Source organism: Phalacrocorax carbo, chromosome 25, assembly GCF_963921805.1.
Source record: "Phalacrocorax carbo chromosome 25, bPhaCar2.1, whole genome shotgun sequence".
Classification (NCBI taxonomy): domain Eukaryota; kingdom Metazoa; phylum Chordata; class Aves; order Suliformes; family Phalacrocoracidae; genus Phalacrocorax; species Phalacrocorax carbo.
Window position 1 is genome coordinate 886,505 of NC_087537.1, and position 27,191 is coordinate 913,695.

General features: G+C 62.4%; 2 protein-coding genes and 1 long non-coding RNA gene across 3 annotated transcripts; all 3 read left to right on the plus strand.

The window, feature by feature from the left end:
* The first annotated feature begins 521 nt into the window (after positions 1–521).
* KAT2A (lysine acetyltransferase 2A) lies at positions 522–7,663 on the plus strand. The gene is made up of 18 exons (XM_064473008.1): positions 522–821; positions 1,467–1,590; positions 1,680–1,825; positions 2,183–2,272; positions 2,421–2,602; positions 2,882–3,073; positions 3,239–3,345; positions 3,497–3,604; positions 3,695–3,831; positions 3,974–4,182; positions 4,258–4,384; positions 4,688–4,798; positions 4,882–5,025; positions 5,341–5,455; positions 5,565–5,601; positions 5,762–5,825; positions 6,048–6,132; positions 6,307–7,663. Exons 1-18 carry the CDS (start codon positions 594–596, stop codon positions 6,498–6,500), a joined length of 2,400 nt encoding a protein of 799 aa, XP_064329078.1. The 5' UTR covers positions 522–593; the 3' UTR covers positions 6,501–7,663.
* A 232-nt stretch (positions 7,664–7,895) lies between these two features.
* On the plus strand, positions 7,896–12,813 carry DHX58 (DExH-box helicase 58). The gene is made up of 12 exons (XM_064473263.1): positions 7,896–8,398; positions 8,517–8,718; positions 8,835–9,025; positions 9,270–9,386; positions 9,607–9,733; positions 9,822–10,004; positions 10,091–10,347; positions 10,494–10,643; positions 10,905–11,066; positions 11,392–11,582; positions 11,828–11,924; positions 12,213–12,813. Exons 1-12 carry the CDS (start codon positions 8,231–8,233, stop codon positions 12,390–12,392), a joined length of 2,025 nt encoding a protein of 674 aa, XP_064329333.1. The 5' UTR covers positions 7,896–8,230; the 3' UTR covers positions 12,393–12,813.
* A 674-nt stretch (positions 12,814–13,487) lies between these two features.
* LOC135317255 (uncharacterized) lies at positions 13,488–20,193 on the plus strand. The gene is made up of 2 exons (XR_010376291.1): positions 13,488–13,668; positions 17,228–20,193. It is a non-coding gene; the product is annotated as an uncharacterized LOC135317255 (long non-coding RNA).
* Positions 20,194–27,191: the final 6,998 nt, after the last annotated feature.

A 27,191-nucleotide genomic window follows, 5' to 3' on the forward strand; every position in this document is an offset into this window, starting at 1 on the left:
CGACCCCGCCTGCAGACAAGCCACGCCCCTTAGCGGCGAAATAGGCGGGTCTTTCCATAAATGACGATGTGGGGGCGGTCCTAATCCATATATGTACCCAGGGAGGCGGGGCGAGGCGGTGTGGCCACACCCCCTGTTTACCGTGAGGAGGCGGGGCGCTGAGGGCGCGGTCTCCCCCATATTTGCCGGAGAAGGCGTGGTCTTGCTCCATATTTGGCGAAGAAGGCGGGGCCGCGCTCCATATTTGGAGGAGGTTGCGGGGAGCGGAGCGGGCCGTGCAGCGCCGAGCACCGCCGAACCGGCCACGGTACCGGTTAGCGGGGGGGGCTCCTCCGGGCGGCGATGGCTCTGCGCGACAGGCACCGTCCCGGGAGGGGCTGTCGGGGCAGTCGGTCCCCGTCAGGCCCGGACCTCGACCCTTGCTGGCCGATTCACGCCGCCCCCAGCCCCGGGCGGGAGCTCCCGCCCGGGGCTGGGGGCGGCGTGGATCGGCCCCGGGAGTACCGGACCCACCCCCCCGCCGCGGCGGACTACCGATCCCGGCGTGCCCGGCGCGCAGGCGCAGTAAGCGCGGAGCGCACGCCGGGCCCGGCATGGCGGAGCCGGAGGCCGCGCAACCCGGGCGGCCCCCGCCGGGCCCGGGGTCGGTGGCGGGGAGCGGCGGGGCTGGGAGCGGGGCGACGGCGGGTGGAGCGGGGTCCAGCGACCCGGCCCGGCCCGGGCTGAGCCAGCAGCAGCGGGCGAGCCAGCGCAAGGCGCAGGTGCGGGGGTTCCCCCGCGGCAAGAAGCTGGAGAAGCTGGGGGTCTTCTCGGCCTGCAAGGTGGGCTGGAGCGGCACCGTGGGCAGGGGGTGCAGGAGCGGGGTGCGGGAGGGTGGTGCAAGGACACGCATGGGCCCGGAGTGCAGGAGAGGGGTTCTGAGCCGTGCATGGGGTGCAGAAGGGGGATGCAAGGATATGCATGGGGAGGGGGTGCACGGGGGTGTGTGCAAGGACATGCATGGGTGGGGGATGCGGGAGGAGCATGCAGGGGGTGCACAAGGCGGGTGTAACGGCATGCATGGGCAGGAGGATGCAGGAGAGGAGTGCTGCACCGGGCAGGGGGTGTAGAAGGAGGATGCAAGGATGTGCATGGACAGGGGATGCAGGAGGGAGGTACTGAGCTGTGCAGAGGGGTGTAGGAGCAGGGTGCTGCACCGTGCAGGTGGTGCAGAAGGAGGATGCAAGGACATGCATGAACAGGGGGCGCAGGAAGGCGTTGCTGGGCCGTGCAGGGGAGGCAGGAGGGGCTGCTGGGCCGTGTGTGGGCAGGGGGTGCAGGAGGAGGGTGCTGAGTTGTGTAAGGGAGATGCAAGGATGTCCATGGGTGGGAGCTGCAGGCTCCTGGGACTGCACACAGGAGAAGTGCGGGAGTGTGTTAGGGTGCATGGGCTGCTGCCTGACGGCCTCTCCCATCCCTCATACCAGGCCAACGATGCTTGCAAATGCAATGGCTGGAAGAACCCCAACCCTCCTACTGCCCCCCGTATGGACCTGCAGCAGCCAGTGACCAACCTGAGCGAGCCCTGCCGGAGCTGCGGCCATGCGCTGGGTAACCCCACTGTGGGGCACCCGGGACTCCCTGGGGAGGGGGAGCGGTGCTCACCCCCCGGTCTCATCGGTGCTTTCTCTCTGCCACAGCGGACCACGTGTCCCACCTGGAGAATGTCTCGGAGGAGGAGATAAACCGGCTGCTGGGCATGGTGGTGGACGTGGAAAACCTCTTCATGTCAGTGCACAAGGAGGAGGACACGGACACCAAGCAGGTGTATTTCTACCTGTTCAAGGTGCGTCTGGGGCTGGGCACATCACGCAGGGGTCCCTCAGCATTGCCGGGGAGCTGGGGCTGCTGTCCTGCTGCTCATCCCCTGCCTGCTCTGCTGGAGCTGGGGCTGTGAGCTGTGCCACCAGCCCAGCCGCAGACCTGAAACGCTGGCCCTGTCCTGGGAGCGACTGCACTCCCAGCCTTGAATTCCCCTGGGAGGGAGGTGTCCAGGGTAAAAACGGGCATGCTCCGAGGTGGGCCCTGGCACCTCCTGGCTGCGTAAATCCGTGCAGCCCCGCAGCAGTGTTCGGCCACTTCCACCGCCTGTGACGTGCCTGGTTCTCAGTGCTTCAGTAACTGTCTGATGGTGCCTTCACAGCTCCTGCGGAAGTGCATCCTGCAGATGAGCCAGCCTGTGGTTGAGGGGTCCCTGGGGAGCCCCCCCTTCGAGAAACCAAACATTGAGCAGGTGAGGCTGCTGTCAGGCTCGCACGCTGCCCTGATGATTTGTCCTGTGTTTTGCTGCTCTTGTACGGTCCCCTCCCTCTTCAGGGGGGCAGCACTGAGGGGTCTGGTGCAGCGCCCGGCACCCCTCCATCGCCCCTTCCTCTCCCCAGGGAGTCCTGAACTTCGTCCAGTACAAGTTCAGCCACTTGCCACCCAAGGAGCGGCAAACCATGTACGAGCTCTCCAAGATGTTCCTGCTCTGCCTCAACTACTGGAAGCTGGAGACACCATCCCAGTTCCGGCAGCGCTCCCAGAACGACGACGTCGCCACCTACAAGGTCAACTACACAAGGTGAGGGCGGGAGGGGGTCTGAGTCAGCCAGCCTGGGGGTCTGCCCGCCCCTGCATGGGGCTGACCCCTGACTGCTGGTGTCTCAAACCTCTCCCCAGCTCTCCCAGGCAAGGAGAGCGGGCATCCAGTGGGGAAACTGCTTCCAAATAATGTCAACTGTGACCCCCAGACACCTGTTCTCCTCATCCCTGCCCCCAGCAGTGTATTCCCAGGAGGGATGCGGATGCTTTGGGGGTGCTGGTCCCAGCCCCATCACCTGAGCATGTTCTTGTCTCCTAGGTGGCTGTGCTACTGCCACGTGCCGCAGAGCTGCGACAGCCTTCCCCGCTACGAGACCACCCATGTCTTCGGGCGCAGCCTCCTGAAGTCCATATTCACGGTCACCCGCCGGCAGCTGCTGGAGAAGTTCCGGGTGGAGAAGGACAAGCTGGTGCCGGAGAAGCGGACACTGATCCTCACCCACTTCCCCAAGTAGGAGCCCGATGCAGGGGTGGCTGCTGTGCCACTGGAGAGGCTCTCCTCTCTCACAGCACTCACACACCGAGCGTGACCACCCGCGCTCCACACCGCGTGCGGAGCCGCGGGGCTGCGTGTGCCCGGTGCCTGCTCGCCAGCCGACGTGCCGCTCCCTGCCAGGTTCCTGTCCATGCTGGAGGAGGAGATCTACGGTGAGAACTCTCCGATCTGGGAGGCTGATTTCACTGTGCCGGCCACAGAGGGTGCCCAGCTGGTGTCTCGCCCAGGTATCTTAGGGATCAGCCCCCCGCCCCAGCCTGGGGGCTTTAGGATAAAGGACTAACGTGGTCGGTGAGCCTTGGCCAGCGGTGGTGGCTGGGCAGCTGCAGTGTGGCAGGCTGCTTTCTGGCAATCACAGGCATTGTTGTTCTCTTCCAGCTGCGGTCAGCACCGTTGCTGTGCCCACCACACCACTTTTCAGCAAGAAGCTCAGCAACAGCAGCTCTGCTGCGAGCATGGACGCCAGCACCCCAGAGCCCCTGCCAGGTAGGGCCGGTGCGAGCCCGGCGCTGGGGGAGCTGGGACCTTCCTTGCTCCCTCCCAGTGTTGGATGTGCTGCTCTGCTCCGCGCCCCAGGGGAGAAGCGGAAGCTGCCCGAGAGCCTGACGCTGGAAGATGCCAAGCGGATCCGTGTCATGGGAGACATCCCCATGGAGCTGGTGAACGAGGTCATGCTGACCATCACAGACCCCGCTGCCATGCTGGGCCCCGAGGTACGGGGTTGGGGGCAGTGAGGCAGCACCGGTGCTCTCCGGGGCCCAGAGACCTGCTTTCCTGGTGTGTTGGGGCCTGGCTGGGCTCCCCCCGCTGAGGGTGTGCTCGGGTTTCCCTGACCACCGCCCCCCCCCCCCCCAGACCAGCCTGCTGTCGGCAAACGCGGCACGGGACGAGACAGCCCGGCTGGAGGAGCGCCGTGGCATCATTGAGTTCCACGTCATCGGCAACTCACTCTCACAGAAGTCCAACAAGAAGATCCTGATGTGGCTGGTGGGCTTGCAGAACGTCTTCTCGCACCAGCTGCCCCGCATGCCCAAGGAGTACATCACTCGCCTCGTCTTCGACCCGTGCGTGGCTTGGGGGGCGTGGGGGGAGCCGGCACAGGGGACGTCCTGTCTCACCCTTAGCTTTTCTGCCCGCAGGAAGCACAAGACCCTGGCACTGATCAAGGATGGCCGAGTGATCGGGGGGATCTGCTTCCGCATGTTTCCCACCCAGGGATTCACAGAGATCGTCTTCTGCGCCGTTACATCCAACGAGCAAGTGAAGGTGAGAGTGGGGAGGTGGGTGATGGGCAGAGCACAGGGGTGGGGAGGAGCGAGGCAGTGGGTGGGGGGCAGCGAGGGGAGCTGGATGGTCCTGCTGTAGCTGGGAGAAGAGCATAGGGGTGTCCCAGCTGCTGGGATAGCCCAGACCCGGTCAGCGCTGGCTGGCCCCAAGCAGCAGTGATTGCTCTTGGGGATGTCTTCCAGCTGCCCGTGTCCATGGGTGGGAGGGGACTGTGTGTCCCGTCCAACTCGGGCTGCTTGGGGGGCATGGTGGGGGGTCCCTGTCTCATGGCGACTCTGCCAGGGCTACGGGACACACCTGATGAACCACCTGAAGGAGTACCACATCAAGCACAACATCCTCTACTTCCTCACATACGCGGATGAGTATGCCATCGGCTACTTCAAGAAGCAGGTAGGCTCCTTCATCAGGGTGGCTCCCCTTGGCCCTCCTGCCTGCCAGCCCCCTCCCACTTGCCCTCTCCCTCCTTTTCCAAGGGCTTTTCCAAGGACATCAAGGTCCCCAAGAGCCGCTACCTGGGCTACATCAAGGACTATGAGGGTGCGACCCTGATGGAGTGTGAGCTGAATCCCCGCATCCCCTACACCGAGCTCTCCCACATCATCAAGAAGCAGAAGGAGGTACCTTCCATGGGCAGGTGCTGCCAGGCTCTGCCTGCTCTGGCCCCTGCCAGCTGCCTCCTGAAGGCAGGGGAGAGGTGTTGGGGATGTGTCAGCCCTTGGGCACTGTCCCTTGGATCTCCCCTGGGAGCAAGCTTGTGGGGCTGATATGGGACACTGCAGTGGCATTTAGGGTAGCCAGGGTTGGCTCTGGCCCCGGGCAGTGGGTGCAGCCGGTGCTCTGGGCACGTGGACTCCCATGTTGTGGTTTGGCTTCCCGGAGCATCCTGCAGTCCCTGCTCACCTCCCTGCTTCCACCCGCCCTTCCCACTGCAGATCATCAAGAAGCTGATTGAGAGGAAGCAAGCGCAGATCCGCAAGGTCTACCCTGGCCTCACCTGCTTCAAGGAGGGCGTGCGGCAGATCCCCATCGAGAGCGTCCCCGGCATCCGTGAGTCCTGCCGGCTTCTGGTGGGGAAGGGCTGTCTGGCAGGAGGGCTCCGTCCTCCCTCGCCCACAGGCATGGGGTAGATGTGGTGACATTGAACCTTGATTTCCAGGAGAAACGGGATGGAAACCACTGGGGAAGGAGAAGGGGTGAGTGCCACGCATGGGGGGCGGGTGTCCGGCAGGAGCTGGGCTGCAGGGGCTCGGCTCGGGCTGCTCCTCGCTCCGGCTCTGGGATGGGGAGGTGGGAGCACTGGGATGGAGAGAGGCTGCCTGCCCTTGGGCTGATGGACACTGGTTTTGCCTGCAGAAAAGAGCTGAAGGATCCAGACCAGCTCTACAACACCCTGAAGAATCTCCTGGCCCAGATCAAGGTGCGGACAGGAGCGGACTCTCTGCTCTGGGTTGCCTGTCCCCACAACAGCCCTCGGAGCCACCTGCCCTGGGACAGGCTGACCTGGGCCGTGCCCTTGGGGGGCAGGTGGGGTGACCCAGGCACATGGGGAGCAGGACCCCTGTGTGCTGGGGCAGGCAGCAGCTGCCTGCGCTGGCTGCCCGCACTCACTGCCATAACCTGTCCCCCGCACTCTCCCCAGACCCACCCCAGTGCGTGGCCCTTCATGGAGCCGGTGAAGAAGTCAGAGGCACCAGACTACTACGAAATCATCCGCTTTCCCATCGGTAGGTGGTTGCACCCAGCCCCCGTGGCAGGATGGCAGAGGGAGGGCTGCAAGGCCCTTTTTCTGCAGGGTTTGTGCTGGGGAGGGGGTGTCCTGGCTGGGGGAATGGGGTGCTGGGAGCCCCAGGACAGCCCAGAAGAGAGAGGGATGAGTCGGGACCCTTCCCCACCCCCAGACCTGAAGACCATGACCGAGCGCCTGAAGAACCGCTACTACGTCACCAAGAAGCTGTTCATCGCCGACCTGCAGCGCATCATCACCAACTGCCGTGAGTACAACCCGCCCGACAGCGACTATTGCAAGTGTGCCAACACCCTGGAGAAGTTCTTCTACTTCAAGCTCAAGGAGGGGGGGCTCATCGACAAGTAGGGGAGCTGGCCTGGATGCACCTTGGCCACCGGCACCCCCCTGGGAGGGGCAGGGCTCCCTGTGGGCCCTCACCCCCCTCCGTGGGCAGGGGCTGCTGGAGGGTTTGTTGCTGCTGAGCAGCCCCGGGGAGCTGGGCCTGCCCTCGGTGGGGGGCTGAGGGGAGCAGAGGGGCCTGGTGCTTTTATACCTGAGCTGTCGGCTGCCTCTCCTGGGGCTGTGGTGTGTGAGTAGCAGGGCTGGAGCCGCCTCATCGGGATCTGCCCGGGGCAGTGCGGGGTTCCTGCCCTCCCTGGGGGCCAGGAGCCCCCCCCCAGGCACCAGCACTTCCCTCCTCCCCAGGGTTGTGCCTTCTGCCCCGGCTCTCTGTGACAGGGTGGGGGCACACAAGTGCTTTGGTTTTCTGCTTCTGTCCACGCACAGGCAGCCCCTGCCCCTCTTGTTGAATGTACGGCAGGGCTCAGCCCTGCCAGCCCCGGCTGCAGGCACAGATGCTGCTCGTGGTCCAGGGTCCTGCTGTTGGGGGGTGCTCTGTCCCTGCACCCCCCAGCTCCTGCTGCCTCTGTCAGCTCTTCCCTCCCTCTGGGGGCAGGTTGGCTGGGCCCCTGCCTGGGGCAGAGGCAGGGCTGGGGCCAACAGTCTGTACAGTGTTCCCTGCCTGTACCGCCCTCCCTGCCTGCTCCTGCTGCCAGCCGGGGCTGCCCCTCGCCTGCCCGGGGGCGCTGAGAGCTGGGCTGCCCTGGCGCCTGCTCCGGCTCCTGGGGCAGGGGGATGCCTGGTCCTGCACTGGCCCCCGCTCCCCCTGCTCTGCCCCAGCTGGGAGCCCGCCTCTGTCCCTGGGCATGGGGTTACCTCCTGCTCACCTCCCCCTGTGCTGCCCCCTCCTTGCACCTCACGGGCTGTGTTCCCCCCCACACCGATTTGGGCTGAGGAGCGCCCCACCCCAGCATTGACTTGTCCCCCACCCTTGCTTGGTCACCTGCTGCCTTTCCCCCGTCCTGTCACTGCTGTGTGGGTGCTGGTGGTGCTCTGCAGCTCGCTGGCCTCGCCGGGGTGGGACCAGCCCTCTCCCCCCTTCCCCACCGCCCATTCCACTTGACTGTTGATTTGTTCGAGTGTTGTTTGTTTCGTTTTGGTTTTTTTTTAAATAAATGTCCTTGTGCAGACCCAGCTGCATCCTTGTGTCTGGCCCCGCACTTGGCAGCCTGGGACACTCGGGGACGGGGGTCTTTGAGTCAGAAGCGGGACAGGAGCAGCACGGGGTGGGGGGATGCAGAGAGCCCCCCGGGGTGGGGACACGGGATGCTTGGGGTGCACGGGCTGAACCGGGGTGCACGGTGCTGCCCTGGGGGGCCTGGACTGGCCAGGGAGCCGGGGCCGCTCGGGGTGCGGGGCAGGGCGGCGCCAGGGCGGCGGCGGGAGCTCCGTTGGTTTCGGTTTCTGTCCGTGGCGGGGGCTCCCGGGGGGGCTCCCGGGGGGGCTCCCGGGGCGCTGCGGACCGGGCAGGCGGCGGCGGGGGGTGGGGCGGCGGCGGGGGCGCGGGCGGCACGGCTCGGCCCCACTCGGTTCGCCTCGGCCCGGCCCCGCTGCCCGCCCGGTCGCGCTGCCCTCCCGGTGCCGGCAGCGCGGCCGGCGGGGCCCCCCCTCGCTGGGGCTCCGGCAAGAAGCGCCGCCCCGAGTTTCGTTTCCCGGCCGGGAGCGGCACCGGGAGCGGCACCGGCACCGGGAGCGGGATGGAGCTGCGGGAGTACCAGCGGGAGGCGGTGGCCCCGGCCCTGCGCGGCCGCAACAGCATCATCTGGCTGCCCACGGGCGCTGGCAAGACCCGCGCCGCCGTCCACGTCTGCCAGCAGCACCTGCAGGGCCGGCGGGGCGGCAGGGTGGCTGTGCTCGTCAACAAGGTGCCCCCCGACCCCGGTCCCCTGCCCAGGGGGGTAGCGGGGCGCCAGCGCCCATCGTCGGACGCAGGTGCCGGGCGGCGGTCCTGGGCCCGGGCTGAGTGGGGTCTCGCGGGTGCAGGTGCACCTGGTGGAACAGCATGCCAACAAGGAGTTCCACGTGCTGCAGAAGGACTTCAGGGTGACGGCCATCAGCGGGGACAGCAGGCAGAAGTACTTCTTCGCTTGGGTGGTGAAGCAGAGCGACGTCGTCATCTGCACGGCCCAGATCCTGCAGAATGCACTGGTCAGCGGGGAGGAGGACATGCACGTGGAGCTGACGGGTGGGTGCGGGACCCCCAGCGCAGCTCTCCCCATGGCCGGGCTGGGGTGGGACTGCCCCAGCCGAGCCTCCGCCGCCAGCATGGCTCACGCCGCTCCCGTCCCTCGCCTGGCGCAGATTTCTCACTGCTGGTGATAGACGAGTGCCACCACACGCACAAGGAAGCCGTCTACAACAAAATCATGCTGAATTACCTCCAGCGCAAGCTCAGCGGGCAGCAGGACCTGCCGCAGGTCCTGGGCCTGACAGCGTCCCCTGGCACTGGGGGGGCAACATCCTTCGAGGGGGCTGTAGAGCACATCCTGCAGGTGGGTCCTGTGCCCCCCGTCCTGCGCCAAGACGGGGTGCAGCGGCCCCAGGCACGGCTTCTCCTGGGGTGTAGCGGGGTGTCCCTTGGGGTGGGTGTTGATAAGCTGATGTGCAGGCGCTGGGCAGCTCAGCAGCATGAGGGGGAGACATCCCCAAACTTGCCAGGGTGCCAGCAAGCACCACATGCCACGTCACCCTGGGCTGCCAGGGCTCAGGGCTGGAAGTGGGGTCTCGCACTCTCAGATCTGTGCCCACCTGGACACTGAGAAAATCACGTCGGTGCAGAAGGAGCTGCAGCACCTGCAGAGCTACGTCCCCCAGCCCAGGAAGCAGTACGACCTCTGCCAGGAGAGAGCGCAGGTGAGGGGTGGCCAGGGGCTGTGTCCCTCCATCCGCTCAGCACAGGCCAATCTGAGGAATTACTTGTCCCAGAGCTTTGGTGCAGGGGGATCCTGCAACCGTCTCGGTCCTGCCATGCAAACCACCCCTAATGGCAGGCTGGGCTCTCTGGGCTGTGCCTCTAAGGCCAACTGGAGTAATTGCCCAATTCCTTGTGTCCTGAGCCCCTTTCTGCTCCCAGGACCCCTTTGGTGACCAGCTGAAGAAGGTGATGGAGCAGATCCAGCAGTACATGGAGATGCCCGGCCTGCTGCAGGACTTTGGCACTCAGATTTACGAGCAGCGTATCATGGAGCTGGAGAAGAGAGGTGAGGAGGCGGCAGCATGGGTGCGGCAGGGCAGAGCCGGCAGCCATGGGGCCGGGCTGTGACCATGGCGTGCCCCGGCCCTCGCCAGCGGCAGAGACGTTTTGTCGCAAGACACGGGTGTGTGCGCTGCACCTGCGCAAGTACAACGACGCTTTGCTGATCAACGACACGGTGCGGATGATCGACGCCTTCCAGTGCCTCCAGCAGTTCTACGCTGACAAGCGGGACATGAAGGATCCCACCGAGCAGTTCCTCACCGCTACTTTTGAGGGTAACAGAGGGGCCTGGAGGGCGGGTGGTGCTCGCTGCTTCTGGGGGGGGCTTGGAGCCCCCCTGACACCCCACTTGCCTGTGCAGAGAACAGGATGAGCCTGCAGGTGCTTGCCAGGGACCAGCGCTATGAGAACCCCAGGCTGGGCAAGCTGGAGGAGATCCTGCGGGAGTACTTCCAGCCCCTGGGCTCTTCTCGCGGCATCGTCTTCACCAAGACCCGGCAGAGCGCGCACAGCCTGCTCAGCTGGCTGCAGGACACAGCCGCGCTCTGCGGAAAGCACATCAGGGCCGCCGTCCTCACTGGCACCGGCTACAGCAACCAGGCCAGGCACATGACGCAGGTGAGCAGAGGGTGGGAAGGAGCTGGATGGGATCCCGGGAGGGATCTGGCCCTAACCCTCTCTGCACACTTTGTGGGTGCTACGAGTGCTGCCCGGGACTCAGAGCCCTACACAGCTGCTGAAGCATCACCCTCTTCTCCCCCCAGACCGAGCAACAGGATGTAATCAAGCTGTTCCGTGACGGAGCCCTCAACCTGCTCTTCTCCACTAGCGTGGCTGAGGAGGGCCTGGATATCCCCGAGTGCAACATCGTGGTCCGCTACGGGCTGATGACCAACGAGATCGCCATGATGCAGGTAGCTGCCTGCGCTCCCTCCGGCCACTCTGCCTGGCCCCATGTGGGGGGCAGCCTGCTGGGATGCCCCAAAGCCATGGTGGTGGAACACAGGGGCTCTCGCATCCCACGCCCGCTGGCCAGTCCCTGGGGACAATCCCAGGCAGAGCATCTCCTTGGTGAGGTGCGGTGGGGTGCAGAGGGTGGATCCATCCTTGTGGGGTGGCACAGGGAGATTGGGGGGGCAGCCATGGCCCTCCTCTGCTGACCTCTTCCACTGCAGGCCCGGGGTCGAGCCCGTGCCGAGAACAGCGTCTACTCTGTCCTTGCCAAAGCCAACAGTAGAGAGGTCTCCCGTGAGATGCTCAATGAGGACCTCATAGTGCTCATGGAGAGGGCGATCAGAGTGGTGCAAGCCATGCCCGAGGAGGAGTACCGCCTCAAGGTGAGTGCTGGGCGCTGCCTGGAGCACCAGAAGGGCCAGGCAGCTCCTGCCCACATTTGCTGCTTGGGCACAACCCTCTGCACCCCGGTTTTGGCTGCCTGCTCTCCCCTTGGGGCAGCACTGGCTCCTGGGAGGGGGTAGCATCAGTTGCATGGGCAGCGCGTGCCCATCTTGCCCTGCCCATCCTGCCGTGCAGCTCACGCTCTCTGGGACAGTGCATCTCTCCGCAGCCGTGTGTCTTACCACGTCTGCTATCTGTCCGTGCCCCTTGCCCTGCACTGACCTCCGTCCTCCCTGCTGTCCTGCCTCCCCCTGCCCTCTGCAGGTCAGGGAGCTGCAGCAAGTTGCCGTTGCCAGCTGGCTAATGAAGGAGGCCAGGATCAGCGAGAGGCGGCAGCTGCACGACCCGGGTGCTGTTTACCTCTACTGCGTCAACTGCAACGTGGCAGTGTGCTGCGGCAGCGACATCCGCACCGTGGAGGGCATGCACCATGTTAACATCAACCCCAGCTTTGGGTAGGAGCTGGGTGCTGGCGGGGTGAGCAGGTAGAGCCCAGCTGTCAGGCCTCACTTGCATGAGCTGCTGCACCCTCCGCCTAGGACGGGCAGGGGTGGCAGCAGCCTGCTGCCAGCTCTTTCTTGAGGACACTGGTCCAGGGAGGTCGCGGGGGCTTTGTAGGATTGTGTGACTACAGTAGCACACCCCGTTTCTGTCCCCTGGACCGTCGTCCTTAGAGTGTCTTTTGGCCCCTTCCTTACAGGTTGTATTACAAAGTTTCCTCTGGGAAAATACAGTGCCAGCGGACTTTCAAGGACTGGGAGCCCGGTTGCCCCATCTCGTGCAAAGAGTGCAGCCAGGTGAGCGTGGCAATTCCACCGTGGCTGCAGCCCAGTCTGTTTTGGAGGGGCAGGAGGTGCCATGCCTTGTGCCCCAGCTTCTGGTAGGGGAATGGAGCTGCATCTCCCGCCAGCATGTGCCCGTGTGATGTGCGTGCTGCACGTGTGGGATATGGACACAGACAGCTGTCTCCAGAGGGGGATGTACCCCAGGAGCAAGGAGCTGCCACCATCCCAGTCGTGTGTGGCCCCGCACCCTGGGGATGCTGCGCTGCAGGCTGTGTGACTGTCCCTTCCCTGCCCACACAGGATTGGGGAATGGAAATGATCTACCGGCAGGTGAAGCTGCCCATCCTCTGCATCAAAAGCTTCGTGGTGGAGACACCAGCTGAGAAGAGGAGATATAAGAAGTGGAGTACTGTGACATTCCCCGTCAAGGAGTTTGACTACCTGGAGTACTGCTCCACCGTCCATGGCCAGTCCTTCTAGAGCAGGCTCTGCTCAGAAGAGGACTATTCCCAGGCCACATCCTGGGACAGTGGGACTCTTCCCATCGCCCTTGGCATGGGACCCTCCCTCCAGGCCCCTGCAGAGAGAGAGCCATGGCTCTCTCTGCTGCACATCCCTTGCTAGAGCCCATGACTGCAGGAGGAGGCTTTGCTGTGCCCATGCAGAAAGGACAAGACACGGGGATGGGAAAGCACCCAAACCCTTCCCTGCCATGCTGCTGCCTTCTACTCCAGCTCCCCAGCACTGCTGGGCACAGGGGGCTTTCTCTGTGGCTGGTATGCCGCCCTGCCAGGAGAACCAGCCATTTCACATGGGCCCAGGACATGGCCCAGCGTTTCTCTGGCAGCTTCTGGTCTGCTTTGTGATGGTATCCCATTAAAAACATGCATGTGCACTGTGAACGAGGGACATGTTGGCTGTGTCATTCATCGTGAGAGCTCGCTGTGTGCAGGCAGGTTCCATGCAGGACAGCCCTCGCAGCGGAGCCAGGCCACCCATTGCCTGCTGGAGAGCCGGATCCCACCGCGCACCGTGCTGGCAGCGCAGGGGTCCCCAGGGAGGCACCTGTGAGTGCCTGGATTGAGGTGGGGGGGGCCTTCCTCAGTTCTCCCGCTCCCCGCAGACACTGGCCTGAGCCACCCACCTTGCCCACCCACCTGAGACCAAACCTCCCGTGGCCCAGAGCGAGCCTCAGCCCCTCCGGGGCTGCAGAGCCCTGCAGGAGCGCTGCCTGGAGCTGCGGGTGGACTTGACCTTCTGGCAGAAATGAGGGGGCTGCAGGGGCTGAAAGGGGCGTCCAGCCCAGTGCGGCCGGGGTCGCCCTGCACGGGCTTGGGGAGGGGGTTGCGTGCCCCTGCCCCGGGAGCTCCGGGTGTGCTCGGGGGCCGCGCTGGGGCTGCCCCGGCAAGCAGAGCCGGGCCCCCGCTTCCGAGCCGGGGAGGCTGAGGGAGCCGCGGGGCTTGCGGCAGGACCCCGGGCGGGCCTCGGTGCCGGGGGCTCGGGGCTCCCGTGGCCCCCCCCCGCCGTGCTCTCCCGCCGACGGTCGCTAGAGGGAAGCCCCGGCCCGGCCGCGGGATGAGGGCGATGCCCGGGGAGCCGGGGGACGCCCGGGCCAGCGGGTCCGGCCCGGGGGGGGGATGCTCAGCCGGGGCCCGGCGGGGAGGCTGCGGCGCTCGCACCCGCCGCTCCGTGCGCGCCCCTTCCCCGCGGGACCCGGCCACGCGTGTCGGTGCCGGCCCGGGGACCTCCCGCCACGGTAAGCAGCGCGGTTGCTCGGCGGGTTGTGGGGTCGCCCTGCGCGCCCCGGGGGCTGCGGGATTGCGGGGGTCGCCGTCTGCCCCTGCTCCCCGCCCGGCGCCGCTGGGCACAAGGAGCTCCGCCGAGGGCGAGGGGCGGCTTCTCCACCCGGCGGCTGAAGGCGCAGGGGGCCTGGGCGGGGGGGTGGGGGCCTGGGGGTGATCTCCGGCCAAAACCCGTCCCCTCCCTGGGCAGCCATCCCTGGGAGCGCGGTACCCGGCGCCGCGGCCACCGGGGCTGCTCGCCGTGAGCCGCTGCCGGTGGTTATCTCCAGCAAGGACATGTGCTCGCAGCAAGCGTGCCGCTCCTGCCTGACTTTGAAGGCAGCGGCTTCTGCTGTAATGAGGCATAGCCCAGTTTCAGGTGGAGTTAGCCCCGGGGGAAACACAAAACCAAGCTCCTTTTCATCAGAATCTGGGTAATGAGGCCGTTTGGGTTATTTGTAGCTCTCGGTGGGCTGGGATGGCCTCTCCTACCCCTCCCCAGGCAGAATCCCTCCTGCAGAGACCCCAGATCGTTTTGCTAAGCTCAAATTGCCCTGATTTGTGCTCAGAAAATCCAGGCTGTGAGTTAATCTGATGGGTGCCTGCAGCTCTGGGTGGTACGATCTCTCACCAGCCCAGATGGATCTCGTTGTCTGTTTTGGTGCCCAAAACCAGCATTCCTGCAGCATTGATCCAAACTTGTCTGTTTTTGAGGGGGCACACCTGACCCCATGGGATATGGGGCTAGGACAGCATTGCTCTGTGGGACTCTGCACGTTTTACAAGTGGGTCTGCATCCAGCCACTGCTTGTTCCTCCCTGTGCACCTCTGCTGTAACACCAGGCCCATCTGGCTTCCCCTTCCCAGGGGCTCGGTCACCTTGGGCCTGGCAGCAGGGAGCAGCCGAGCTGCAGCAATTGGTGCTGCGACCTTGGCCGGCGTCCTTCAGAGCCGGCGTCCTTCAGAGCCGGCCTTGCGTGGCTGAGTCCCCAGGCTGCCAGTGGCCGGGCCAGCCTGCGTGAGGGTGCAGGGAAGCATATCCCTGCGACCTCCATTAATCTGCCCTGGCTGTTGCGGGCAGCCTCCTCCCAGTGCGCTGTTGCTGCATCCCTCAGCCCTGGGGCAGAGGCAGTGGCTGCTCCCCTCTGATCAGCCATTCAGGTCACTCCTGCATCGATCGGGTCTGGAGCGTGCTGATAAACCAGCTTCGGAGCCACAGGGACTCAGGGAGGCTGAAAGCCCGTGTCTGACCAGGTCCGTGTGTCATGGGGCTGCCCGAGCGTGTCCCTGGCCCCAGCCTGCTCCCGGCAGGCTCTCACCGTGCACCGGCACAGTGTCTTTGCTTTGCACCGCTCGTCCCCCCGCCATGGGTCAGACCCCCGGCCAGGGGGGCCCTCTGATCCCCCTGCTCCTCGCGCAGCCCAGGACAGGGCTCCCCTGAGGGTGCTGCACCCTGCCCTGTGTCACCCCGCTCCCGTCCCCCCGCAGCAAAAGCGTGACCGTGCCTCCACGGAGCGCGACAGATGTACCTGGCCTTTGGGCAGCACCGGGCAGGCTTGTCCTGTGATTAAACCAGCCTGAAGCCCCACTTCATCACTCCAATTGCCCTGTCAATAGCTGGGCATTAGAGAGGGCCGCTGGAGTGGTTCTTGCGCACTGACACATCCCCTGTCAATAACCTCTGGATTTAAGCCTGTGGCTCAGAGCATCTTTGCTTATCTCAGCTCCCTGAAGCACTTACATTTCCAGCCATCATAACTCCCTGCCTGTAAGTGGAGACAGGCACCATCAGACCTGCAGCAAAGAGCTGCTGCAGGACATTTCGCTAGCAAAAGTGCAGCAAAGGTGTTTTCCACCTGCTGTTTTGCAGGTGAGCTTCCCGCAGGCTGCCAGGCCAGGGCTTGGCATGCGGATGGGCACAGCCCCAGAGGCACCCATGTCCTCCTTCTCCAGCACCCCTCATGCCTCTGGCAGCCGTGTGAGCTCACAGAGCTCTCCAGAGCGAGGGCAATGCAACGATTTATTTTTATACAGCCCATTTCATTTATCATCAGTGCATCAGAAAGTGACAATTCACCTTTCAATGCACCAGCTGAAAAAACCCGGCTCCACTCTGCTTGGCAGCGCCTCAGATTGGTCCTTTCCTGAGGCTGGGTGTTTAGCAGAGACTTAGAGCTCAATCTGTTTAGCTTATCGAAAAGTAGCCTGAGATGTGACTTGATTACAGTGTGCAAGTACCTTCCCAGGGAGAAAACTGCCAGGTATTAAAGGGCTCTTTAACTTAACTGAGAAAGGAATAATAAGAACTGAGGGATTGAAGATAAAGTCAGACAAATTGAAACTCAAAATCAGGCACAGGTCTGCAGCAAGGAGGGCACAGAGCAGCTGCAGCAGGATCCCTGGACACCTTTCTCAAGGTGATGCCCTTGCTGGACTACGGGTGCCTGGGACCTGGGGTCCTGACCTGGGGGGCTGCTCTGTCCTGCCCCTGCGGCTCTGGCCCTGCATGGACATGGGCTTGGGCAGCAGCAGGATGAGTCTGGTGGCATCTGTGGGCGAGGGGGGTGGGGGGCTGAATTTTCCTTCCCAGGCACATCTGAAAATCTCAATGTCACACGGTATGTCTGCCGGAGCCTGGGAGCACGTCAGCCCCCGAGGTGACCTTTCCCAGGACAGCTGGAGCCTCCCTTTCTGTACCAGGGGAAATTCCAGCCTGGTGAAAACTGCTCATTGTGGAGGAACTTGATCCTGAAAACCAAAAGCCCTCTCTCCACGCTGCTCCTACCTCCCCTCTCCTCCTCTGCTGGAAGCATGTGGGAGCCCACAAAGTGCAGGAACATCCTCGTCTTGCTCTGCTCTGCCGTTCCTGTGACCGATGGCTACACGTCTAATGATTCCCCGCCGGGAGTTAATCTTGACTGTTAGCATGTCAGGTTGCCAATGGATTAAACAAGGGGATTAGCATCAAACAATTTCCCTCCCGCCCCGAGCAGGGAGACAGGAAATATAATCACTGCAGTTTTATTCTGCTTAGACTAAAAAAGCTCCCCGGCACGTAGCCGGGTGATGCCAGCCATGCTGGTGGCACAGGGAGGCACGTGGCCAGGGTGCTGCAGGGCAGCGCTGCTTCTGCCACCCATGGATCCCTGATGGCACCATGACAGGGATGCTGAGAGCAGGAGCTGCTCGTCCCAGGGTGCTCGGGGAGGCGTCCCTGCTGGGTGACACTCGTGCAACCGCCGCAGCCTGCACCCGGGGTGCTGGGTGCAGCCACGGCTGGATCAGACCAACCCCTCGCCCAGCCATGAGGGGTGCATGTGCGCAGGGGCTGATCTGCTGGGCTCAGGGCAGGGGCTGCAGGCATTCACCAGACGTCCCCGAGGAGGGCACAAAAGCCGGGGCTGGAGACAGGGAGGCTCCCAGCCCCCAGACAGCGACTGAGCCACCCCAGCACCTGCCGGCCTGGGCTCAGCTGCAGACAGCAGAGGATGAAACAGCCTTGCAGGTGCAAAAGCAAATCTGTCTTCCCAACAGCTCCCAGGTTCCAGAGCCAGGGAATGGTGACGCAGCTTGGATCCGATGGCTGCGGTGCTGCCGACTTGCCAGCTTTCATTCCAAGCTTCCTCCCCGCCTGCGATCACAGGATCTGCTGTCAGCACCAGGGCACAGCACTGCCTTCTCAGACACTATGTAAAAAGTAAAATAAACCCTCTAATCCAGGGTCTGTGTTTGATAAGGAGAAATTGCACAGCTCCGCTGGTGGCAGGGGCAGAGGAGCCAGCCCTGTGCTCGGCGCAGAGGCTCGTCGTCCCTTCGGACCAAAGTGCCACGGGGGAGCAGCCAGCCCTGCATCTCCGTGTCCTCTTTGGCCCAGATCTCCTCAGCCCCTGGAGGTTACGTGGCTGCTTTCATCTGAGGAGCATTTCCAGGGCAGCCAAGTCCCTGGCCAGCCGAGGAGGACGGGACCGCTCACTGAGAGCAGGCAGCGGCTGGGCTGTGGGCTGGCGGAGGGGCCGGTGCCCGGGCTGGGCTCAGCACGGTGCTGCCGGCAGAAGCGTTGCCCTGGGGAAGGGGGTGGCCCAGCAGCGGTGGGTGGCCTGGCGTGGGGCTGCGAGGAGGGGGAGCGCAGTCGTTTGCTTCCTCGTCAGGCGGCCGAGAGCAGCAGAAACTCCATGGAGGTCTTGCCCTGTGGTTCTGGGTCTGGGCGGGTGCAGGGGCTCCACCTGCCTAGGAGGGGAGATGCTGCTGTGAGTTATTCCCAGAGCGGGGCTTTGCCATGTGTCTCCTCTCCTCCAGCGATGGGCTGCCTGCTTCTCCCCTGCTCGAGACGGGACCCAGCAAAGCCATGGGCTGCTTCCCGGCAGCAGCGCAGCCAAGATGCGGCTCCTCTCCCCGCAGTTGCCACCCCCATGCTACAGCCCCACTAGAAGGAAAGCTCTCCCGCCTCTCCAGGCTCGCTGCTTTTAGGGAAACCTGTGGGAACCTCCTCGCCCTAAGACCAGTCAATTGGCTGAAATAGGCTGAAAGGCCCTGGGCGGGCACTGACGCACAGGCAGATGCTGCCCCGTGCATGCACGCGTTGCTTTTCTAGGAAGCGGGCTAAAAATATTGACCTAGGCTGTGCGGTGAAAGACTGGGCAGATTCTCAGCTACTGGAAGCCCGAGCGATTTACAGCCTGTAGCCCGTGCACGTTCCTGGGGCTGCGCTGGAGCAGGGATGATCCCGGCATGCAGCGGCCAGGGCACGTCTCCGTGGGGCGGAAGAGCAGGGAGGCTGCAGGTATCCCCCTTCTCCAGTGCTGCTGCGGGGGTTTGCCTCTCTTATTCTTGCCGTTTTTTTAGGTTACTCTCTGCATTTGGCCAGTGCATCAGCAGGACGTGGGGAAGGGAGGGCGTGCAGCACGGTGGGAGTGAGACCCAGGGACGACTCGGCGGGTGCCAGCACAGCGGGGTCCTGTGGGGACCCGCGGCACAAGCTGCAGTATCGGAAATTTCCCAAACAAAATTTCATGCACTAAATCTCAGGGCTGCAATTCTGCTGAGACCTGGCTTTATAATTGGATCTGTCAGAAACCCGTCACACTTAATGCGCAGCTGCCAACACGCCACTCCTCACCGCGCCCCACAGCCAGTGCCGGCTCTGCCCCTCTCCCTGCCCCTCGGCGGGCAGAGCCCTGCGGGCAGCGCGGGGTCCCCAGCCCAGCTGTGCTGCCCGGCCAGGAAAGCCGTGTCCTGATGTGCCCATCGCCCCAGCCCACCGCAGAAGCATCCCCAACTGCTGCTGCCCAGCCCAGTGCTGGGAACGGCTCTGACGGGAGCGCTGCTCGTCCCACCCATTCCAGACACAACCCCTTGGCATTCAACAGGCCAACAGCTCTCCCCTCCCATGCAGAGCAGTGGACTGGGAATACCTGGCGTCCTGCCCCACACCGGTGCTGCTGGCTGTGGTTGCAGGAGTTTTTGCACCCAGGGGCTGTGGGCTGTGCTGTCACCGTCAGCCTGGCGGGTGCTCCCAGTCCATCACACCTCGCACGCCGCCCGGCTGCTTCTCCTCCTGCAGCCATGGGTATTTCAGCGGATGGTTTTTGTTCACCATTTGTTTCCCTTCCGTAGTTTCTCCACTTTTACCCACAATGGAGCACGGCGGGGCGGCAGCGGCAGCAGGAGAGAGCAAGGAGCTGCTTCTCCTTCCCATCCCGTGTGGGACCACATGCCACTCTGCAATTTGAACAAACTCCAGTCATGGTTTTTAAGTCCTTTTCGTGTTTTATGCAAGTGGGCAGCACTTGCCAGGCTTGTAGGAGAGATGGCCCATGTAACGCAGAGGCTCCTGCGTGCGGGCCATGTGGTTGGGCAGGTCTGCTTTGTACCTTCTGTCGGTGAAGCCTGGGATGCTCAGCAGCTTTGGGGAAAAAATAATGCATATTTGAGCGTGGTCCTGGAACTTCTTCGATGTCATTTGCCCTCCCTGACACAGTGCAGAGCCTGGGACCGTGCAGTGGGACATCGCATCCCCTTGATCAGGTCGGGCTGTGCCTCCCACCCATTCCTGAAGCCCCTGCAGAGAGGCCAGGGTGTTCAGGGCTTCTGAGGAAACATCCAGGATTTTCCAGGAAAAGGACAGGGTTTCTGGTTCCTCTCTCTGCCCCAGGAACCACCAGATGGGGCTGGGCACTGGGGAAATCCGGCCACCTGGGATTTTCCAGCTTGAGGAAGGATGCAGCTTGCACCTGAACCTCCAGCCCTGGGAGTGGGGCGGTGTGGGCCAGGCCCTGCTTTGGCTTGGTGGCCACCTGAGTTTTTCCTGGAGGTGTCTCAGTTTCCCTCTCTGCCACCGAGAAGGCGATGGGACGGTGCCGGTGCCAGTGGGGCCGCAGCAGGGTCGGCGAGGCGTGGGAGCCCAGCAGCCTGTGGCTGCCAAGGAGGAGTGTGCCTGTGTGTTCTTCACCTGAGTAATCAAAATCTTTATCCAGTGTTTGATTAAAGGCCACAAAACATATTATCTTTGATTCTTTCGCTTTATTTTTGTTCCCTTCATTTGTCCCTTGGAGATGAGGGTTGCTCTGGTACTTATTAGTCACAAAGCCCTAACCTCGCGCTGCGTTCTTGCTATCTGAGAAATGAATTATTAATGGTGCATTAAACAGAGACTGGAAAGGGGCCCTGGGACGCTGATAATCAGGAGCTAATTGAGGAAGAAATGAGATACCGCTCCTGTTGCAGAGTGAGGACTGTGCAGCGCTGCGATACCGAAGGTGACCCTGCTGCAACTCCTGGGCCGACTGTGCCAGGCTCTGCCTGCGCAATGCTCGCTGATGGGTCACACATGCATGCTCCGCCCTGGCCGGGATGCTCTGCATTAGCCAGGATGCTCTGCCCTGGCCGGGATGCTCCGCCCTGGCCGGGATGCTCTGCCCTGGCCGGGATGCTCTGCTTTAGCCGGGATGCTCTGCCCTGGCCGGGATGCTCTGCCCTGGCCGGGATGCTCTGCTTTAGCCGGGATGCTCCGCCCTGGCCGGGATGCTCTGCCCTGGCCGGGATGCTCTGCCCTGGCCGGGATGCTCTGCTTTAGCCGGGATGCTCTGCCCTGGCCGGGATGCTCTGCGTGTCCCTGTGCTCTGCTGTGTCCCACGTGTGTCCTGCCTGACGTGGGAGGCCGGAGCAGGCAGGACACCGGCAGTGCCTGTACCTGTGCAGGCAGGAGGGTTGCAGCAGCCGGTTTGCACAACAGCCGCTCCTGAAGCGAAGCGGGTGCTGTTTCTCCCTGCTCTTCAGCTAATCCTGGGTGAAATGGGCACAGCCGAGGAACAGCCCCGGGGATGCGGGGGGCCCAGGAGCAGTGTCCATGGCAGCATTTGGCAGGAGGGATGAACGTGGCCATTGGAGTCAGGGGATTAGCACAGATTTTTTCCAGGCTGCCCATGAGCTTGCAGAGAGCTCAGCCCAGTGCCATGCCGACACGGCAGTTGAGGCCCACAGAGCTTGGCTGTGGGGTGGCACGGGGAGGAGAGGGTCTTTCCCAGGAGGCCAGAGGAGCCCCATGGTGCTCAGCCCCTGGCCCCTCCAGGATGGCAGGGATGGGAGATGACCTCCTGCGGTCTCAAGGCAGAGGCTGCCTGGGCAGAGCCATGCTGTGAGGCAGGAGGGCTCATACCCCAAGATGTTGTTTATTTATTTTCCAGTATGTTGCCTGGCACGCTGGCAGCCGGGGAGCAAACAGCAGCATCAGCAAGAGCAAGGTGTGTTAATAAAACATGCCAGCAGCCTGGGCTGCAGCAGGGGCTGGCACACGCTGTGGGGGGCTGGCACGCACTGTGGGGGGCTGGCACACGCTGTGGGGGGCTGGCACACGCTGTGGGGGGCTGGCACACACTGTGGGGGGCTGGCACACGCTGTGGGGGGCTGGCACACACTGGTGGGGGCTGACTAACACTGACAGGGGCTGGCACATGCTGTGGGGGGCTGGCACGCACTGTGGGGGGCTGGCACATGCTGTGGGGGGCTGGCACCCAGCGATCAGACAGGCAGCAAGAAGAAATCATGCACATGTGTTCAGGCCCCTGTGAAGCTGCTGCATCCTGGATTTTCAATGGCATGAAGTGGCTCTGGGGGGCTGGCCAGGAGCACCCAACCTTGGGGACAAGGGCTCTTTCTTCGGGCTTCCCATCGGTTCTTGGCAGCAGCCCGGGTGCCCGGGACAGCACCTCAGCTCATGGCTGGCTGCTGGCACGAGCTGTCCCCGTGTCCCCAGGGATGATGTCCCACCTCGGCAGTGGATGCTCAGGATGCTGGGTCCTTCCTGGACTTCAGCGGAACTCCTGCACAAGCGATGGGGGGCTGAACGATTTCAATCACCTTTTATTTATTCTCTTTTACTGTTTTTCTACACAGCTTTGAGCCATAGGCCTCTCAAATTTCTCCTCTTCCACCCCAGCTCCATTAAAGCATAAAAAACGTCTCCTTTTAAGCCTGAGCCAAACGGCAAACCTGTGTGAGCCGTAAAACTTCCTGCGGTGGCTGAGGCGAAGCTGTGAAAAATGCTGCAGCACAGATGATGCCCCCTTCTCGCTGCTGGGGAACTAAAAAGCCCTGAAATGGCCTCTTGCTCCAAGGACTGAGGGCTGGGGGGGAGCCAGAGGGATTGGTCCTGGGATGGCAGGGACAGGGCACAACCGAAAATAGCATTTATTTTCTGTTATATATATATATGTACACTACATATATATATATGTTATAAAACCTATTGTCCATGTTGATAAAGTGGTTGGGGGTAATACTAGAACGTGTTGAGGAAATCACAGCTTTTCACTGTGCCTCAGTTTGCCTCCTGGAAAGGGGGTCCTGGCAGCTCCTCTGCGGTGCAGGCAGTGGGGTGGGCAGAGCAGCTGAGCCCCCGCACCCAGGTGGGACCATTCAGCCTCCCCCACCCTGGGGCTGAGCCTTTAAAGGTGAGCAGTGCTGCTGGGGTGGTTCCTGGGGTTGAGGGCTGTCTGGGGGCAGGGGTGCTGGGGAGGAAGAGAGAATTAGCTTTATTCTGTGGGGAAATAGTTATTTCTGCTGCTGGGATGGAGTTGGCCTCGGTGATGTTTCCTGAGCCCTGATGGTAGGAGAATCCTTTGGAAACTGGTGAGTGTGTGTGGCTCTGGTGACAGTGAGGAGCCTGGGGGGCTGTGGGGTTGGGGGAGCAGCCGTTCCCTGGTGTGGTCCCAGGCTTCTTCCTGTGGGCCTGCTCCTGCCCAGCTTGTCCAGCCATCCCATGCCAAAGCCACCGTGATCCACCAGCCCGAGACCTGTGGGGGCTGCCCGTGCTGCCAGCATGAAACCCCCACCCAGGCTGGGACCACCAGGCTTACGGAGCTGGTTCCCTGCTGCTGTGACCTGAGGCACCGCTTGGGGCTGGCGCCGCTCCCACCAGGGCTCTGGTGCATCCCCCCGCTCTGTGCTGCGAGGGCAAGGCTCACCCTTGCTCTGGCACCGTGTGCTTCAGGGGTCCCGCCAGGTCTCGGGCTCTGGAGAAAGATGGGAAGGAAGCTGCTGTCATCAGCCACCCCAGCCAGCATCAGGCTGGTGCAGCCCCAATGTGACCCACTACCTCCCCTCTCCAAGCACCAGTGGCATTTTGGGTTTGAGACCTGACAGTCCTGCTCCCCTCCCGGCACCGGTGGGCTCCGCTCCGCTCCCCCCGAGCCCCCAACCGGGGCTCCCCATTCTGGCTCCGCTTCGACGTCACGCTGAAGCAGCTGCAGTTGATCCAGACTCCTTGCATAAATATTTATGCACTGATGCAGCGCTCTTCTAAATATAAAGCTTTATCTGGAATTTCATTTAAACATTAAGTGTAGATAATTTATTTATAATTAATGTAGACATCAAGTCCCATCTCTGGAATGCCTGTGAGCTTTCATTTATAATTGGGAGGTAAGTCAGAAGCTAGAGGCTGGGCCTCTTATCAGTTTCATTTTAATTTTCCTCCTGCAGAAAACGGAGCTGGTGCAATTCACCGCTCATTAGAAGAAAGCACAAAACTACCCTAAAATAACAGTTCTATAGGAAACATGTAATAAACCCATCTTTGTTCCTCTCCTTACCTTTGATAATATTACCAGGGCTCACAGCTCCCTTCGAAGTGGTGCTCTTCCTTAAAAAGAAGTCTATTAAAAATTAAAACCATTTTCCTTATACCATAAAATTTACTCCCTGCAATTATGCAGAGGGACTACTTATCTTCCTTTTGTGGATTTTAATTAAAAATTACAGCGGGAAGGAAAGAACAACTGCGATAAAATAACAGAAGTCCCTCCACTAACGATGGGTTTTTGGTGCCTTTTTCACTCAGGCAGCCTTTCGGGACCCGACGCCGTGGCCGAGGCAGCAGCGCCGGGCTCTGGCACGGGGCCGTGAGGAGGAGCAGTCACGGGGATGGCTGGGGCTGCGGGTGCTATGGCGGGGGGTGGTTTCCAGGTGCTGGGGGATCCCTTGGTCCCTGCACCCAGTGAGGGGTTTCCTGTACCCGTGGGTGCCCAAATGGGTGCTTGGCTCAGCAGAAAGCCTGTCTTGTGCTGAACCCTCCCAGCAGCACTGGCTCTGACCTGTTTGTGCTCTTGCTTCTCCACCCTGGTAAGAAAACGTGTCCCGTTGTGCTGCCTGCAGCACCCATGGGTGCAGGGTGCTGGTGTCGCGGTGCTGGAGGCTCTGCAGATCCCAGGCTGTCCACACAGCCCGGCTCTACCAGGGGTGCGGTGCCACGGCTGCCCTGAGCGTGTTTAACCTCCGGAGGCGGGTGGTCCACGGCCCCCCAGACGCCAGGTTCCTCCCCGCAGTGTGGCCCCGCCGGCGGCAGCCAGAGTCCCGGGCCCTTCCTCGCAAAGCGTGTTACGGCGGAGCCGTGCCGCAAAGGCTGTGCGACGCGCTCATCTGGCCCGGATATTTTACAAAGCTAAGAGGGATGATCAAAGGCAGCTCCATGCTCGCACTAAAAATAGCGGGTGCCTGGGACAGAGCGGGGGCTGCCGGCAGGAGCCCGCGGTTCCTCGGTAACCTGTAAACACCGAGTGTCGCCCGCAACAACCCCACTGGGGCTCGATTCTCCCTGTTGCTTGTTCTTGAAGTCACACAACAGCCCCTGCTCCTCTCAGCTGCCGTGGAGTGACATGGGCGGGCACCGGACCATGCACATGGCCACCGGCTCTGTCCCACCACGGGGCTGGCGCATCCCTGCCACGGGACAGCCTCCGGACCTCTCTGTGGGATGGGGGTCTCCACGCTGAGGGCAGCTGCACCGCCTGGTCGGCCGGGCTCCCTGCAGGGATGGGCTCCCTGCACCCGGTGTGGGATCAGCAGAGCTGCAGAGCATCAGCTGCTACGAACATTCAAAATTCATAAACCAGCTCCCCAGCTTTTCAGTGATGGATGGCATGCTCCTCTTGTTGCCTTTTAGTTTCTAAAGGTTTTGCTAGCATGCTCTTTGCCTCAAGCTTTTGTAGGCTCAAGTTAGGCATCTCTTGTGACCAAGGATTTGATATACCCTGAGATGGCTTCAAGGTTTTCATCCTCCCTTTTTGCTCCGAACCAAACCACCCCAGCGGTGCAAGAGTTGCAGTGAAACAGGCGGGTGCCTCGTGTGCTGTGGCGATGGTGGTGTTTGGGGGGCCGACCCCTCTGGCACCGGGGCCGGTCACTGCCCTCATCCCACTGCCCCAGTGGTGTGCTGCTGGAGCCACAGCTCAGTGGCCAGAAGTGCAGCCCTCACTATGGAGGCCTGTTGGGCATGCGGACAGACAGGTTCACTGTCCCAGCACTCTTGCCCTGTCCTTAAAAGCAACAGGAAGGTGCTGCTGGACCATGGGTTTGAACTTCAAACTGCACGCACTGGAGTGCTGCTGGTAACACCTTACCTAGCAGAAGAGTGCTGAGATTTAATTAACAAGCTATTTGCAAAGTGCTCGTGTGGAAAGGGCTGTATAAATGGAAAAGCTTATCCTGTTTTTTCAACAGCTCTTACAGAGTGCAAACCTTTGCCCCTCAGGACACTGTGGGCTCCTCTGAATCCAAATGCAGGTGTTTGCAGGGCTGGTGCCCTCCCTGCCTGCGCTGGCTGCTGGGCCTGATCACTGCATCTGGCCAGAGCCAGGTTATCTGTTAATTCAGCTACCGGGTACAGCAGAGGCAGGACAGCCAAGATGCTGCTATTGCCTGGGGCTGGTGTGGCCAAACTTGCTCTGTGTTGGCTTCTTGCTCACCTGGAGACTGGTGGTGCTGCCATGCCTGCATCCCGGCATCCCACTGACTGCATCAGCAGCGTGCCGCGGGAATTTAAGGCAAATGATCTGGAGCCCACCAAAGACAGCCCTTGCACCCAGGCTACCTTGGGACCCAGGGGTCGGGCAGGGTCTGTGCAGCCTCGGCACAAAGGCAAGGACAACTTCCCATGGGCTGGGGTCACCTGTTGGTGTTGTCTCTTTAACTGCTTATGGCTGTTGAGATGTTCTGCTGCCCCCCTCCCCATCTCCTGCCCCTTCTCCTGGCTCTAAGATGCTAACCCCCATTGACCTGGATCTGAAACATTTATGAAATCTTTATAGGCTTTTGAAAAGATTTAATTCCCTGACAGTGCTGCTTTCACAAAAAAAAAAAAAAAGACTCAATGAGCAATTATAGGCTTAACAGCTGCTGAACGGCCACGGCAGCTGCTGGAGCAGCTTGGCATGGCTCAGCGTGGTGGCTGAGGAGCCAGCAAGGCTTCCTGGAAAGCGATGCTGGGGCTGAGCCGCCCCGTGCCAACCTTCCCGGGCTGTGGGACCCTGGCTCCCGTGGCACAGTCCCGCCCCTCCACCTGGCTCCCATGGGCTGCGGTACCCGTAAGCCTGGGCAGGGGGAGGCTCTGCCTGTCACAGGTCCCCTGCCGTGTGGGAAGCAGTGATGCTGGGCAAGGGGATGAACAGCTCTTGGCTATACCCGGAGAGCTGGCACTGCAGCCAGTCAGTGCTGGTGGGACCCCGGTGGGTGCTGCAGGAGGGGGCCCTCCTCTCGGAGAAACCTTCAGGCCCTCAGTGGCAGCTTGCCTAGAGGAGGCTGGGGCTGGGGGGCTCTTGGCCCTGGCTGGGCTCTCTCAGGGGGCACTTTAGCAGCACCTGAGCTGCCAACTCGCGTCTCCACGGGGCGCAGCAGATCCTGTGCAGCTGTTTCGGGGGGATCCGTTGCTTATGAATCACGCACAAGTGGCTGTGCTGGCAGCAGCCGCCAGTGACGGCACCAGCTCTGCGCCCCAGTGTTTGCAGACGGGCTCTGTGCGGGGGCGTGCATGGGCAGGGGCCATGAGCCCTGGGATGGCTCAGCGCTGCTCGGGGCTGCTCCTTGCAGAACCGGCTTGTGTGGGGAGGGCTTTGCAACCACCAGCTGCCTAAAATTGCTTTTAGAGACTCAGTCACCGTCTCTCCTGGTCCGTCACAGGTGCTTGCAGTGGTGCCTCGAAGAGGGCACAGCTGAGGGGCGAGGCTGT